General features: G+C 35.3%; 1 protein-coding gene across 1 annotated transcript; it reads right to left on the bottom strand.

Annotated features, from left to right (window-relative positions):
* Positions 1 to 1,035: 1,035 nt before the first annotated feature.
* LOC135692804 (urocanate hydratase) lies at positions 1,036 to 13,718 on the bottom strand. The gene is made up of 24 exons (XM_065211112.2): positions 13,533 to 13,718; positions 13,270 to 13,400; positions 12,809 to 12,902; positions 11,630 to 11,689; positions 11,119 to 11,247; positions 10,496 to 10,624; positions 10,018 to 10,074; positions 9,675 to 9,761; positions 9,298 to 9,335; positions 8,820 to 8,870; positions 8,338 to 8,400; positions 7,824 to 7,932; positions 7,581 to 7,651; positions 6,743 to 6,840; positions 6,243 to 6,315; positions 5,737 to 5,769; positions 5,320 to 5,411; positions 4,842 to 4,912; positions 4,529 to 4,627; positions 3,694 to 3,793; positions 2,854 to 2,935; positions 2,357 to 2,405; positions 1,657 to 1,707; positions 1,036 to 1,421 (listed from the first exon to the last, which is right to left on the bottom strand). The coding sequence occupies exons 1-24, from the start codon at positions 13,656 to 13,658 to the stop codon at positions 1,260 to 1,262; spliced, it is 2,055 nt and encodes a 684-aa protein (XP_065067184.2). The 5' UTR covers positions 13,659 to 13,718; the 3' UTR covers positions 1,036 to 1,259.
* Between the last annotated feature and the right edge of the window lie 1,351 nt (positions 13,719 to 15,069).

The following is a 15,069-nucleotide window of genomic DNA, read 5'->3' as shown; positions in this document are numbered from 1 at the left end:
TTCTATCTTTCATCAAATGAAGCTGACAAACTTGCCAGGTTGAGCAATTACTCTACACAGGTTGAGCAATTAACTTTGAACACTTTGAAAAAAATTAGATTGTTTAAGTTGTAAGTTTTTCCAAGACCCAGCTTTTCTTGGCTTATTGGGCAACTGTGTTTGAATAATTTAAAATGATTAGAAATGAGGAATTTTTTGTATAAAACAAACAATCAACAAGTGACTTTAGAATGTGCGTAATTTAAAACAAATATCCCAAGTAGTTAGCATCAAAAGCTCAATTAAGCAGTTCAATCGAAAACCTGATTTTTGAGCTTCTTTGGTTCAGAAACGATCGTTTACCATTCATGATGATTGAATGAAATTTGATGAGAGTTAATTCCGCGAGGGGTTTTCGTCCTTCTATTAATCCCCTTTGAGTTGATATATTTGCTTGCTATTCGTTATGGTCTCTTGTGACATTCCACCCGTTCTACAAGATTACTGTGGATTCTCTTGTCCTCCTGGGGTTTTATTTGGTTCAGAATACTTGGGTAAGCTGTTAGGTTTCATTGCATTTCCGTTTCCTTTATGCGCTCGATAAAGCGCGGGTCTCACTTTGATTGGTGAAGCCTTATTACAAGCGTGTTGGTCGCTCTTTACAAACTCACCCACCCTGATTTTATTTCCTTCAATGAAAATATGTTCTTTCTGGAATTACCCTGACATTTTTAATTTCTTTTTCCAGCATCATAAAAACTTCTCATACCTTTGGGCATCTTTTATGCTATTGTCGTTTTGATGCTGATAGGTAAGATCGGTGTGCATCGGCTTAGAGTGGGGAAAAGGTGATTTTCATGCCCATTCCCTCTCCATAATGTCAACCTTGTATTTGCAAGAGATCTTGCCAAAGAACCTTTTATAATTGATATTCAATATAAATTTCATCCCTGTTGTTAGCATCACCCACCATTTCCTACCCATTGTAACCCGGTAGCTACACGATGGAGTGTTTTATGTTGCACGTAGAACAACAAACATTAAACAGTCTATACGCTAGGCGCTATTTGTCATCTCACAAATAAGAATAATAAAATATAGCTGCAGCGATGACGTAACAGAACGCGGTGTTTACATTCTTTAAATAAAATTTTAATGACATGATTATAACATTCCTATAGAGACAGTAGCTTAACAAGCATCAAACCATAAAAAACCCGCACTACATTAAATAAATATATATATATTGTCGTTTATAAACTGGCACTATTCAAAAATCGTCACTCGGCCTCAGGCTTCCCCAACTCAGCGAATGCCTTTGCCAACGCCTGGAGATCCTGTACCTGGTGTGGTACCGTGACCCGCAGTTTTTGGTCATCTTTCATGGCACGTGATATAGTGGACTGGGCAAATGAGTTACCGCACCATGCACGACGGGCAACCTGTTTAGAAGTAAGGATATTGCTACAAAACTAATACTACGTTTGCCATAGCAGCGGGGCAATACAGAGTGGTAAACAGGGGAAGGGGGTTATGACAAACTTTCTGATTCAAATGTATCTTAGCTCCTTGGAACTTGAAAATAAACAAGGAAATTATTTTACAACATATGGTAACAAAAAGGGTTCCTAAAACAATTTTCCTTTCACGATTCACATAGCTAAAAATAATTCTTACCCCATTGTTGACATCCCAAGACAACATCAGATTGGCCCTTCTTGCTGCATCCTGTTACATCACACACAAAATGATCAAGATTAAATATTTCCCAAAGAAAAACACAATTGATAACAGCTTCAAATTATGAAAATGTAAGCAGCGTTGCTTTAGATGGCAGGTCCATATTGTAATGAACGTTAAACTTCTTTTTCATTTTTAACAATTTTCAGTGACTTTAAATGGCCTATTCAAGAAATAGAGATTTCATTTTAACCCGACCAACCCATCGCAAAAATCGACGCTAGCTTTCACATCAAAAAGGTTAATCGTTCACTCCCTATTATTTCTATTCCAAGAAACACTGCAGCCAGTATAAGCTGAAACAGTATCCTACTTCATGTAAATATGAAATTATATTAACAGTTAAATCAAAAGGTTACTACTCTATGTTCATATCACGATACAATAATGGAAGCATGCTTACAAGTAACTAAGATGTTGTCTCTATAAACAAATATATCAATGCCTTAATAGGCCTGATGAATACATCATACGGTTAAATAGTTATGACATGGGATTATGACCGAAAGAAAATAATAACCGACTCTAGGCCTTTTGGCCTGGCTTCAACCGCTCATTTCATCGAGTTAATTGGCTCCAAAGAATGAAAGGAAGCGCATGGTTTTATTTTAATAAATTTAATACTACATATTTTTACCTCTGATCCATCAAGAACAAGACCAAAGCCTCCGTTCATTACTTCTCCCCTGCAAAAACAAAAGGAACTCTGTTTTTCCAAACAAAACCTAACGAATATCTTGCGAAATTGAACTGAATAAACGAAACTGATAATGTTTATGGGATCTGTAACAATAAAGAGTATCCAATGAGTGCTAGCACTTTAGCATAAAAATAAGGATATATTTAGCATAAAAATAAGGATATATTATTAAGTTTAATTTATATCTTGCATAATTTTGTAACCTTGCATCGACATCAACATCAACAAGAGACGTTTAAAACAAATTAAAATCTGAGCTTGTCGATCAGTGTCCACACTCTTCATTTCGACGTAACGTCACTTCGTGCATTTGGGTGTTTATAGAGCCTTTTGGTAGCTGGATATAGGTTTGCAGCAGCAATTCTGAATATCAAAATACTATCATGTTTTACTAAGGAGTTCAGTGCAAGAAAAAAATATGTATAACCCCTTACCAGCCACATCCTCCTCCGTTGTGTATTGCAACCCATGTTGCTCCGCGGAAGCTATCTCCAATGCAGTTCTGAACAGCCATGTCTAAACAAATATACAAGTCGTTAATAAATAAATCATTCGTCAAGAACGATTTTAAATTTGCATTACGATTTTCTAGTTTAAAACGAAACACCGTCGCCTTTTGTCGATGAAAGATAAAAATTCCTTGAAGACAAAGCTTCAGGAAATACACAAATTAAAACAACTTTATTCATCTTCTGGGTTATTTTACGCTACCCCCTCCCCCAACTATAACTAAGAGCTGTCACCCATGATTTTTATTGGCTACGCTTTGCACAGCCCGAGTCCTAAAAAGGGGCGTCTGATCATCTGCTACATTGATATATATTTTCAACATGTAATTTCTTTAGGTGTAGCTCAAGGTCTGCTAGAGATCGTGGTTGGAATTTGGTGTAAATGAACGGGCTTACAAGGAGCCAGGCTGTGGAGGCAAGATGAAAGGGTACAGGGTTAGAAAGAGTGCGGGCTAGAAACAACTGAGCGAGGAAGAAATCGAGCTAGGAAGAAATTTCTGAAAAGAGAACATTTCTGAAAAAAGATAGTGTCATTCAAACGAAATTCGTATTGGGTGGCTGTCCATTGTATTGATTCCTATTCAGTACACTGTTATAAAGGAAATATAATACATTTTAATAAATATTGGGGGCTACAGACCAACCAATCATCCCTCTCCCCCGCTTTCGACGGCCCTGTAAAATGAAAAACTGGTGGACTGAAGACTTGAGAGAATTTTTAGAATGTCATTTTTTTCTAAAAAAAAGGTTATTTGCTTCGCTCACCTGCACAGAAAGAAGATCCATCATAAATGTTTGACGTTTCACGGAAGGGGCTGTCTGTACCGCTGACGTCATGATGGTCTCTGCTAAGAACGATGGGGCTCTGGAAAACAATAAAACACTTTAATGCATTTCAAAGTAAAAGGCACATCAAATGACTTTGCTTCTGGACAGTTCATTTCTTTTCCAGGGTGATATCACCCCGGCTGCATCTAACTAACCCCTTTCCCAGCCCAAACAACATCCAGACTTTAAATAATACGAATCATGTGAACATCGAACCTAATTTTTTACTAAGCCTTCATTATTTTGAGGGGTGCAGTTGTCTATCACTATTTGGTACATCAACAGGGTTTGAATTAGTGGATGAGAATAGCTGAGTGGAACCTAGCATATTGACGTATGGTATTGACTGTTGCCATCGATGTAAATACAAGAAAAAAGCTCCGTGAACAAGTTAAACTCTTTGCTCAGTTCTTTTTACAGTAAGTTCGATATTTGAGTCTTCATTATTCCTAAAAAGCACTCAAGTTACGAAATTTGTTTTTAAGAAGACCACCGCAAGAAATGTATGAATTACTTATATATACAGTTCACTCAATTAATCACACAGCTAAATATGACACAACTTTTTGGCATAAGTTAAGAATTAGGGTTTACACAAGGTATTATTGGGAGCTCAGGTAAGGAGATAAAATTTCAACCTCCAAGATCCTGAGATCGCTGACAAACAAATCACTGTTTGCAAATGTTTCCATTATAGAAATGTGGCTGCAATTAACTCATCGAGATGAAGTAAAACTATTCATGTTAACGATGGTACTCTTTTTCGCCATACCTTGATTCGCCCCTCTGAAACTGCTTTGTTGAATGCCAAGGCAATTGATCGCCTTCCTTTTTCGTCAGTGTATAAAATACGAGCTTGTGATCCAACAACCTAACAAAAAATACAATACTGGAGGTTGCGAGCAGTGAACAACTTTACTGGAGGTTGCGAGCAGTGGCTTACGACTCTATTTAATAGAGGGCAAGTTACTTGCATATTTTCATTTATTTTATAGGAACGATTACGTAAACCAGATATTGCCTTGACGTTGAGTTATACTTTTTCGAATGGCCTAACTTATTACTAAAAACAAATAAAGACTTACAAGGCCATGGTTCTGAGCTGCCTTGATCCACTTTATGTTATCTTTGTACTGTTCTTGTGATTCAACTGAAACTGTGACAGAGTTAACTGACATTAGAACAAATAAGAATGATCCTTTTTCATGCAATACCGGTAAAATCACATAAAGTTTAAGCTAGAAAAATATTCTACCAATGGCTCTTCGTCTCACTTCATCTCATTCCCACATATAAATTCTTCTAAAGCACTGAAGTGATTTTGAGCCTTGTTCTAAACATAAACATGCTTTAGCTTAGTCATATCAATCCCATCCTTTGCATAAGCTTTTACGCCAGCCTTTTTTCAGTTACACAAAACTGCCTAAACTACATTTGATACACTTAGCGTTCAAAAATTGTCTTAACACCAATAATACTTCTTTTCAAACCTTCATACCTATATTATAAATTATTTGCATCGTGCGAGAATAGAAAAGGGACAGGGGAAGAAAAGAAACATACGATCGCCTTTATTCAGTATCGATTCCATCACTTCGGCTGCAATTCGGTCTGTTTCTGCAAGATCAGCTGGAGTCCCACTGGTACAGACCCATCTGTAAACAAAGAAAGCAGCACATAATCAAAGGCAAGGAATTTCAGAGTACAAAATGCTCAAATGGCAAGTGTAGAAGTAACATGGCGAGCGATCAACTTTCTACGATGCGACATCGGTTAATCAATAAGAAAGAACTCTTGGGAAGGAAGTTCTTCTGCATTGTAAACATATTCTACTCAATTTCTGATAAATGACTCAAAATTAGGGTAATTAACAGCTAGCTTAGTAACCATGGCTTTTGTAGGATAAAAATTGCTTTGACTAAAGCTGACTACGAAAAACACGCTGTCTGAAGCAAATTTCAAATAACAAAAAAACGCTACCTGAAAGGTCCGAAACCCAGCGAGAAAATGTCCCTGTAGAAAGAAAGATAAATGGAAAAGAAATGAAAGACAAGTTATTAAAAAAGTTTTTCGACACACAATGCCAAGATAAAAGTAGCTTTAGGAGCTAAGATTTTACGTTATAAAGCTTGTATAATTCAATACCCCTTATAATACAATTTGAGTCATACCTTCATACCATTATATAATTCTTAGGCCTAAAAGCATTAGTAGAAGAGCTGCAATCGTCAAATTTGACGAACTCAACACAAGAATTGCTATGCTAAAAACCTGATTGATCAAAGACCCTAAAACACTCTAACAAAGCTTAGACTGAAGAATAAAAAAAATCTTAAAAATATGAGAAAGTGGATATTTGAAGACACAAAATGCAGGGCTAGCACCACAGATGATGCCAAAACCTTGACCAAACCCAAAGCAATGACAAACAAACTTGCAAAAAACTGCGCCATCCTTCATGCTAGCAGGAAAAGTAAAGTATTTACCCCATAATATCTTGAACATAAGACGGATATTTGAAAATTCCATGGGCGGCTCCTGGCTTCGTTAGGTCAGCTCCTGTTAATGAAAGCAACAAAATACTTAACACATTAACTCTAATATTTTCTAGTGCAAATATTTTGTCATCTGATACATGGGATTCACAGAAAGATATGACATGTAATCATAAATAAAATACAAATACAATACCTCTTATAAAAATGTTCAAGATATAGGTAACTCTTTTTGGGTAATATTATTTCATCATTATTAGTTCAAAATGTGTTTAATGTCTTCGGGCATGTAATGGTATGTACGATCGAATGTCAATTTGGGATCTCGCTCAATACTGCGACTCTTTTGAGCTGCGAATTTCTTTTTAAGTGAACTTCAGACCCTAAACTTTTATCGATTTTTATTCTTTAACCACATTAACCAAATTCTTTAGGTCTGATGTTTTCTACCCAAAATGAGACTTTAGATCGAATGTCATATAAACACTGACCTGCACGACTGGCTTCAAGCAAAAATGCATTGCCGTAATCCCAGAATGCCATGCCTGCTGACGTCATCTTATCAATGGCAGCCACTTGCCGCCTCAAACTGAAAGTGATAATAGTATTGCCATCGAATATTGTAACAAAAACAAATATTGTAACAAGTAGGCCAGAACAGACACAGAATAAAGTAGCCCCCATCATATTGTGTACATGGGCTAAACATTTGGTGGAATCCCTGCTTCCTGTATTCTCGACGTTAAAAATAAACATTAGACCAGTCTATAATAGCCTTCTTGTATAAATGTATTCTTGTATAAAATATATAAAGGGCTTAGTATGAGCGTAGGCTGTGGCCAACATCTCCAAGATTGGCTTGAAGGACATGAGCATAAACACACAAGAGAATCAGGATTTTCATAGGTACCAATGGCATAGACACTCTACTCAAGCATCATGTGCTTCGGCTTATTAATGCAAATGAATTTTGGTTTCAAAATTTTCAGTAAAAAAACTAGACAATCAAATTGAACAAATCTTATAAAATACAAAGACAATAGGCTTCAAATGGTCGGCATCACGCTCTCACAGCATAAACAATTGTATGTGAGAGTTTGTTTGAAAATCATAAAATGACAGTAGCCAAAGAATTCATATTTAAGTGACAGTGATTTTGTAAACATCTGGCATCATATAGAAGCCAATAGGTGCAACCGATTATGAACTTTTACGAGACACAAAATTTTGTTAACTGGTTGCACTTGACAATATCGACTTTGACTTTGGTCACATTTGAAAGTGAAATGAACCTAAAGAAAAGTTTAGCTAAAGAATGCCTGAGTTTACCTTTCCTGGACCAACTTCTTAAAATGTTCTGGGTCTGACTTCATCATTTGATTCGCTTCATCAAATGTGCACTGCCACATAAATATCACAAATTATTACAAGAGCCTTTGAACAGGAAAAACGAGCAGGAGTTTTGGCGTAAAATTTACGAAATACTTCGCTAAGTACGTTCATCTTAAAATTCAAAAAAGGAAGATTCTATTGTAGATAATCTTTGTAAGTGATACTGAAATAGCAAAGTACCTGAACGGGGTAATACCCTCCGTTGAAAGGGTTGTGAAGAGATGTCTGGTCACTCCCTAGATCTATAAGCCTATCGCCAGTCTTCTCTAAAACATCAGCAACGCGCTCCCTTAGTGATAAAAAGCAAAGTGCAAAAGTGATGGGAAAAATGCGAAAGAGCAGAAATTAAAGTCTACATCTGGTAAAAATTCTCAGACTTTAAGGCCAAAGTGCTATAAAAAGTAAATGCAAAATTCAAAAGCCAAATTCGAATTTAGTGAGACAAAATGCTAAATATTTTGTAAGACGGAAGCTGTGCTACCAACTAGAAGAGCATAGTCTCGAGACACAAGAATAGGACTAAGGATATCAACGAAGTCTGTTTATACGAAGTGAAAATAAAACAGCTACCTATTTCTGAAAGAATACATTATCGTTAAATGCAATAAAAGAAATTATACTAGATTTGAAAAACTGTTGGTCGTTGTAAAAAGAAAAAAATAGTCAAAGTGCAACAGAATTAAAACAGACATACCATACATCTACAACATTGCCAAGATATCCAATACTAGTGGTCCTTCGCTCTTGACGTGCACTTCTGTGAATTTAATCAACATGAAAAGCCGATAGAAAACAATTTTGATAGCATTAAAGCTTTAATATTCAAAGATAAAAGCAGAAATGGGGTGCCAACACGTCTATGAAGAGTTATATAGAACTCTTCAGATGCATGTTGTAGTTCCAGGTTACTATTTATTCACTCCAAAACTCGCTAAGTTACACACGATTGTATGATTTGAAAGTATCAAACATACCTTCAATTTATGGTCCTAATATAATGGATGAATTAAGATACATGTTTGTTTATCAATCGATCTCTACATAGGGCCTAAATTTCCTGGGCATTCAATGCTTGCAAACCCAAGCAAGACTCAGTACTGAAAACACTTATTGTTTGCAAAAATTGGCTTCTTTTCATAAAACAATACGCTGCTGATAATCTTTGGTAAATTTTACCTTATCATGTTTACAAGTTCATCCAAATCAGAGGTTTTCTCCTTCAGCCACCTAAGGATGGGAGTTGAATATCAAAATCAGATAATGTAAGATATAACCCAATTGTGCTTCAAAACAGCTTTAAGAAAGCAAAATAGAAATATCAAATGCTGAACCAACAAGGTTCCTTCTTAAAGCGTTGAGACTCAATCAATAACAGCTCAGACGGAACTTGTTGTGTCTTGAAACGAACCATATTTTAAGTCCTGTTCTCACCACGTCCTGTTGAAAGAGAGTCAGCGAATCTTTTAGGACCAGATAGAAAAATAGTTAGGAAAGAAATATGCTAGAAGGGTTTTCATTCGACTAAGCCATAGCCTGTGGGTCTTATTAAAAAGGTGTCATCACAAGTGTGGGTATGTTCACAGAGTGAAAAAAATCATAGAACGAATTGCACATCTTTAAAGAATATTAAGAAAGAAATCTTTCCGCTATTTACCCTTGATTGAAGCGTTTCTCCAGAGCTTCTTTGCTGACCTAGGCAATTTTATAATGAAAAAAAATCAATCAAAACCCACATTTAATGCATAAGAATTTCTGGAAATTTATTAATCAATTATGCAATATTGAGAAAAAAAAGACAAAGATGCTGTTTTTCAAATAATCAGGGCTGCTGCACTCCCAGAAAAACCAAAACTTCTGTAAATTGAAACTGCACTTTAAAACCTTGGAAAGATTTGGTGAAAGAGATGACAACTAAGCCACAAATAGTTTAAACATCTTGGATATACAGTTTTAATTTGAAAAGTTCTTTTCAAGATGATTCTTTTGAAAACCAATCATGATTGAGGGGTTGTTTAGCGCAAAATATCTTACCTCTGCTACCACACCAACACAACCATTGATCACTGCTGCCTTGGGTTGAGCTCCACTCATACCACCCAGACCCGATGTCAAAAATACCTGTTAAATCAATGAGAAAGGTACAAGGTGCAATGCCTTTAAAAATGACTTCAAAACACCAAGCAATTGGCACTGAAGTTGTTTATCTTTTACTTCCATCCACTAAATAAACTAATATTTTATTGTGGAAATGTTTATATCATTGATTGCTATTGATTTATTGCATATATATAAGATATATATAAGATTACTATCTATTCATTGCCCAAAGGTTAACTCAAACAGCTCTATTGTCACTTGTGTTGAAACATCATACCTTTCCACTCAGATCTTCAACTTTCAAGTATTTTCTACCTGCATTCATCACAGTAATCTGAAATAATACAAACTTATATAAATGCTGTTAAGACAACCAACTTAACATTGCAACTCATAAAATAAACACATGACAATGGAAAAGATGAAGGAAGAATAGTAATAGTGGCTCTTTAAGGATTACTTCAACTGTACTAGCTGATACCTGTCATTTCCTTTTCAACATTTATGTGCCAACACACAAGTTATCTATTGATGAATAGAATATAAGAGGACTTTGCAGTGCTTTGGTTTCTACCACAAGCACAAATGGTGTACTTAAATCAGTTGGGAGTTTTCTTAGTTAAGCTTAGAGTAACAAAAATTGAGAGCCATGAAAACAAAAATTGAGATATATATCGTTCTCTCACATCAATTAAATTCCTTACCTATCCTTTTTAAATATCCATATATAGAAAACATAAATGCCAAATCCTTACCGTTGTTCCATGGACAATTCCTTGTGGTCCAATGTAACAGTAGCTGCCAGCTGTCATTTGGCCATACAACGACACACCAAGAGCAAACATCTTCTCATATTGATCACGTGAAGAGTAATTTGGGATAACCTGGCAAATGAACAAGAATATGAAAACTAAATCATGACAAGACTTAACAGAAACACATTTTATTTTCCTGCGATCCTCTTAATCAGGTGTTCTACTTTACAATTGTAATTTCTATAATTCCTTTTCTAAACATTGGATTGATTAATGCATTAAAAATGAAACTAGAGTTGCAACCTAAACTGGAGGTCCAACATACCAAAGCATCAACAGCCAAAGCGTCTTGATGGCATCAATAACTACTTAACAGGCCAGCAAACTGTTATATTCATATGTTGCTGTCCTTAAAGATCCTTTTGCAACATTTTGCAGAGAAGTAAAAAATATTTGTGTGACCTCAAAATATTAATGAAAAACAAATCAGAAAAAGGGATTTGAATCCTAGTTTTGCAGTCTTTACTAACATAGCAATAATTCCAGCAGTAAAGATGAAATAACTTTGCAGGTTGTTAAAAGTTACGTTACAGGCAAATTCATTTTAGAAACATCTTTCATACCATTCCATTTGTAATCACAACTCTTGGTGAATCTGAAGAACTGGGAAAAAGGCCCATGGGGTGCCCTGAATACATAACCAATGTTTGCTCATCATTCATTGTTGACAAGTAATTCATAGTTATAAGGAACTGAAAGACGAAAAAGGAAAAGCTAAAGGATTAGGATCATCAAAAAGTTCAAAACTTCACTCACATAGATAGCATATTTTTCTTAACATCCTTGACATTTATTAATTCAATCTTTAATCCAAAGCCTTCTTGTCCCTTTTTTATATTTATACAAATTAGAGCTCTGTTTTATAACATTTTTGCTTCACTTTTTTGACTATGCTCCCATCCAAAATTTCCTAGTACTTTATGAAATTCAGGCTACAAAAAGCTTTACACTACAAAACGTATTAACAGTAGACTGAGTATATGTTATACAGCATATCTGCATTGCAAAATTGCAACCAAATTGGCTACATTCATAAATTCATCAATAAAGTACAAAATTCTTCAGAAAACATACTTGAGCCCAGTTTGAGAAAACTTGGCCATTGCCTCCATATGTGACAAGTTCATGAGGAAACTATGAGAAGACAAAAATATTTAATAATAATCATATTAGAACTTATGATTCATATTTCAAATAACTATAGACAGACATTTTGCAATTGTGACACATAATTTTACTTTCATCCATTGGATCAAATACCTAACACAATAATAGAAAAGGTAGGGCTCCAACATTTTTCATAACTTGGAGAAAATATGCTGCATTGCCATCAGTTACTTTGCAGTAGTCTATTCTTTAATAAATTACTGATTGGATTACATGTCTAGCAAGTCTGCTGTGCATAACCATAGCAAACAGAGAACCATTTTGAGGATCCTTCTAAACAAGACTAGGCTATTAAAAGAGTGGTCAGGTTAGAATAAGTTAAAACACAATTGTTTGTGTTGGCAAATAGTAGATCTAAAGGGTATGCTTGGGAGAAGGATAGAGTCCTTTTAAGGCAAAAAACATTTTTATATTACATTTAAAAAAATATTTGACTTGATCAAAAGGCAAGAGAGTTCATTTGAATAAAATTGGCATATGACAAGTAACTGGGTATCTTGTTATCAAATCCTTGTTATCAATACCTTCACTAATAAAGCAATTATTGTCAATATTAAAGACTCATTGCTAACAATATTTCATTTTTTATTTTCATTTAATTTTAAAATTCCACTACATACAAAAATCATTTAATATTTAACAAATATTACATAACAAGATTGCATAAGATAAAAACAATGGGCCGTTGTGCTAAGCAGGCATGCCATAATGTATTATCAAACAAAATTAAATAGGTTTTGGTGGATCCCTACAAAATTTCCATCATTGTTTGGATTATCCTCTGGTTTTGCCATGTGCACAAAGGCTCTGTGTTAGCAATGGGTCTTTAAGCTCAAATGATGAAAGTAGAGGATGAGACTAAAGTCTGTAACTCAAATGACCTAGTACATGTAGAATTCTTTTAGAGATACTTATGACAATGGAGTAATAATTTATTTTAAACTAAAATATCAAGAGCTTATTTCCTTTTTGAGATTCTTTCTTTATAACTTTGCAAAAGCAATCAGAATTGTAGCAGTAATAGCTTAGAATATTTTGATGCTTTTGAAGTTAAAAAATTACAATGGGAAACAGTTATGGAAATACCTGTGCTACTCTTGGATCCAGATTGTTCATGATCATGTGCATCACACAAGCAGCTTGTCTGCTCACCGCTGGATAATCTGAGATTGGATATGCCCTGATATAACAAAACTATACATAAAATTTCATCATTTCAGTTTTACATCTATTTCTACCATATATTTCTAATTTTCATATCCATTTCTACAAAAAAAGTTGTGTCAGGAAGACAAACAAGAGCCCAGAAAAACAGCTAATGAATTGCAAATCTAGCTAGCTGGGATATGTAAGCAGGTTAGAGTAAGCAATTTTTATACTTTTAAAAAGCTTACTATAAATATATTTTGTATTACTTTTAAAAAAAGTGGATATGTCTCTTGAGCAATAAGGCTTGAGGCAATACTGTTTATTCATAATTTAACTTCGACAAGAAAAACTTTATCAATTAAACGCGAACGTATCATATACCAGCTAATGTCTCTTACCTCATTTCAATATTAGGCCTAAAACGATACATGTAAATATGCCCATAATCTCGTAATTCTTCAGCGAACTCCGGTGCCAACACTTCATGCGTGCTTGGAGGAAAATACCTCAATGCATTCTGCAGTGCAAGCTTGATAAAAAAAAGTGAAGATCGTCATGTGAGATAATGAATATTTTTATAAATACAAGCAATCGATCACGTTGTTATGCAACAAGATGCTTGCCTGGAGGGGTCTTTGATGGCCTACAAGAAATTACTTACCATTTCCTCGTCAGGATTCAAATTTGGTGTTCTTACAGGTGCATGTGGTACTGCATTGTCTCGTTGCTGCCTCCGTGGAAGTGGATCGAGAGGCAATCCACTGCAAACATCTTTTAATGAAGACATCTTTAACTGTTACAACGTTCTATTGCGTCTGCTGGTCAGGAAGAAAGATTGTTGGCATTGCCTCGCTTTCAACAGACGCACCTTCAAAAGCTTCGGTTTCAATTTTTTTTCAAATAAAACAATAAAGTGCCATTTTTTTTATCGCAACTGAAGAAAATACAAGTTGAAAATCTTCAGATCAAGTCCATTATTCTGATAAAATTCAGCATGGACCATAAGCAGATCGGCATTTTACAGATAAAGCGACGCGAGCATGAATTTATCACGTGAACAGTTTCTGTCTTTCTGCAAATCGGTGAAATCCTAGAGCAGCGCGCAGTGGTTTCACGTGAGCGGTTTTCAATACCTATTTAATAAAGACAATGCCTTATATAATTCTAATTTAGCCCCTCGTGTAGCCAATCTAAGTGGATTAAATACCTAATCGTACTAGCCCCCCCCCCCCTTTCAGACAGTGTACAAATGTGAACAGGGCCGCGGAGAGGATTTCTGGGCCCCGGGTCAAAACAAAAGAAAAAAGCAAGGCACACCGGAGGTGACCCTTTTAAGGGGTCCGGGGAAAATTTTTGAGACGATGGTTGCTAAAATTGCGGCTATTTTGGTTGCTGAAATTGCTATGGTGGTTATTACTTCTTTATTATTTTCAATATAGTTGAAGTATGACTGATATTCTATCGTCACAATGCATGCGTATTTCTATAAGATATAAAACATGTGATTCTTTACATTAATTTAAAAATCTTAGGAAATAAAAAACGTTTAAATACTAAATTTGATCAAAACGGACACGCTGTACCAAATAGATTTTCACTATTCGAATAATTTGAAAAACTTTACATCTAGCAATCAGTATGGAACCCTTAAATGTCAGTAAGAAACTAGTTGATTCGATCTTGGAAGAAGCTCGTTTAGACGAGGGGCTAGATGTCTCAAAAAATTGACGACCAACGGAAATCAGTCACGTTTGTCTCTATCTACAGGTGAAACCAGGGAAAGGCCTTTGGTAAAATTCAAGATAATCTCGGCATTGTTATTATTGATAGTGTTACAGCAAAGATGATCAGGTGATTCACGTCAATTGGCGAGATATGGTAGGGGTTCAGTATTCTTTAATTATACACAAGATTGAAGGAAGATGACCTAGCAAAAAAGAGCAAAATTCTGGGCAGCAAAAAGGGATGACATATCTCCTAACATCACCGGGTAGTCACTTTTTTTAAGGAGCATCAACCATTGCAGCTGTTGAACAAGCTTAAGCATTTGAATTTGCAACGCTTATTTCCCAATGTTTTCATTGCATTAAGGTTGTTTCTGACTTTGCTTGCTAGTGTTGTCCAAAGAAACTGAAATTGTCCAAAGAAACTGAAATTTCCAAAATTCATACTATAGCTCAATAATTGACCCTTTTACA

The sequence above is a fragment of the Rhopilema esculentum genome, chromosome 3 (assembly GCF_057945365.1).
Source record: "Rhopilema esculentum isolate cy_ngs chromosome 3, ASM5794536v1, whole genome shotgun sequence".
NCBI classification, from domain to species: domain Eukaryota; kingdom Metazoa; phylum Cnidaria; class Scyphozoa; order Rhizostomeae; family Rhizostomatidae; genus Rhopilema; species Rhopilema esculentum.
Note: the sequence above shows the minus strand (reverse complement) of the source record. Positions and strands in the feature narration are given on the sequence as shown.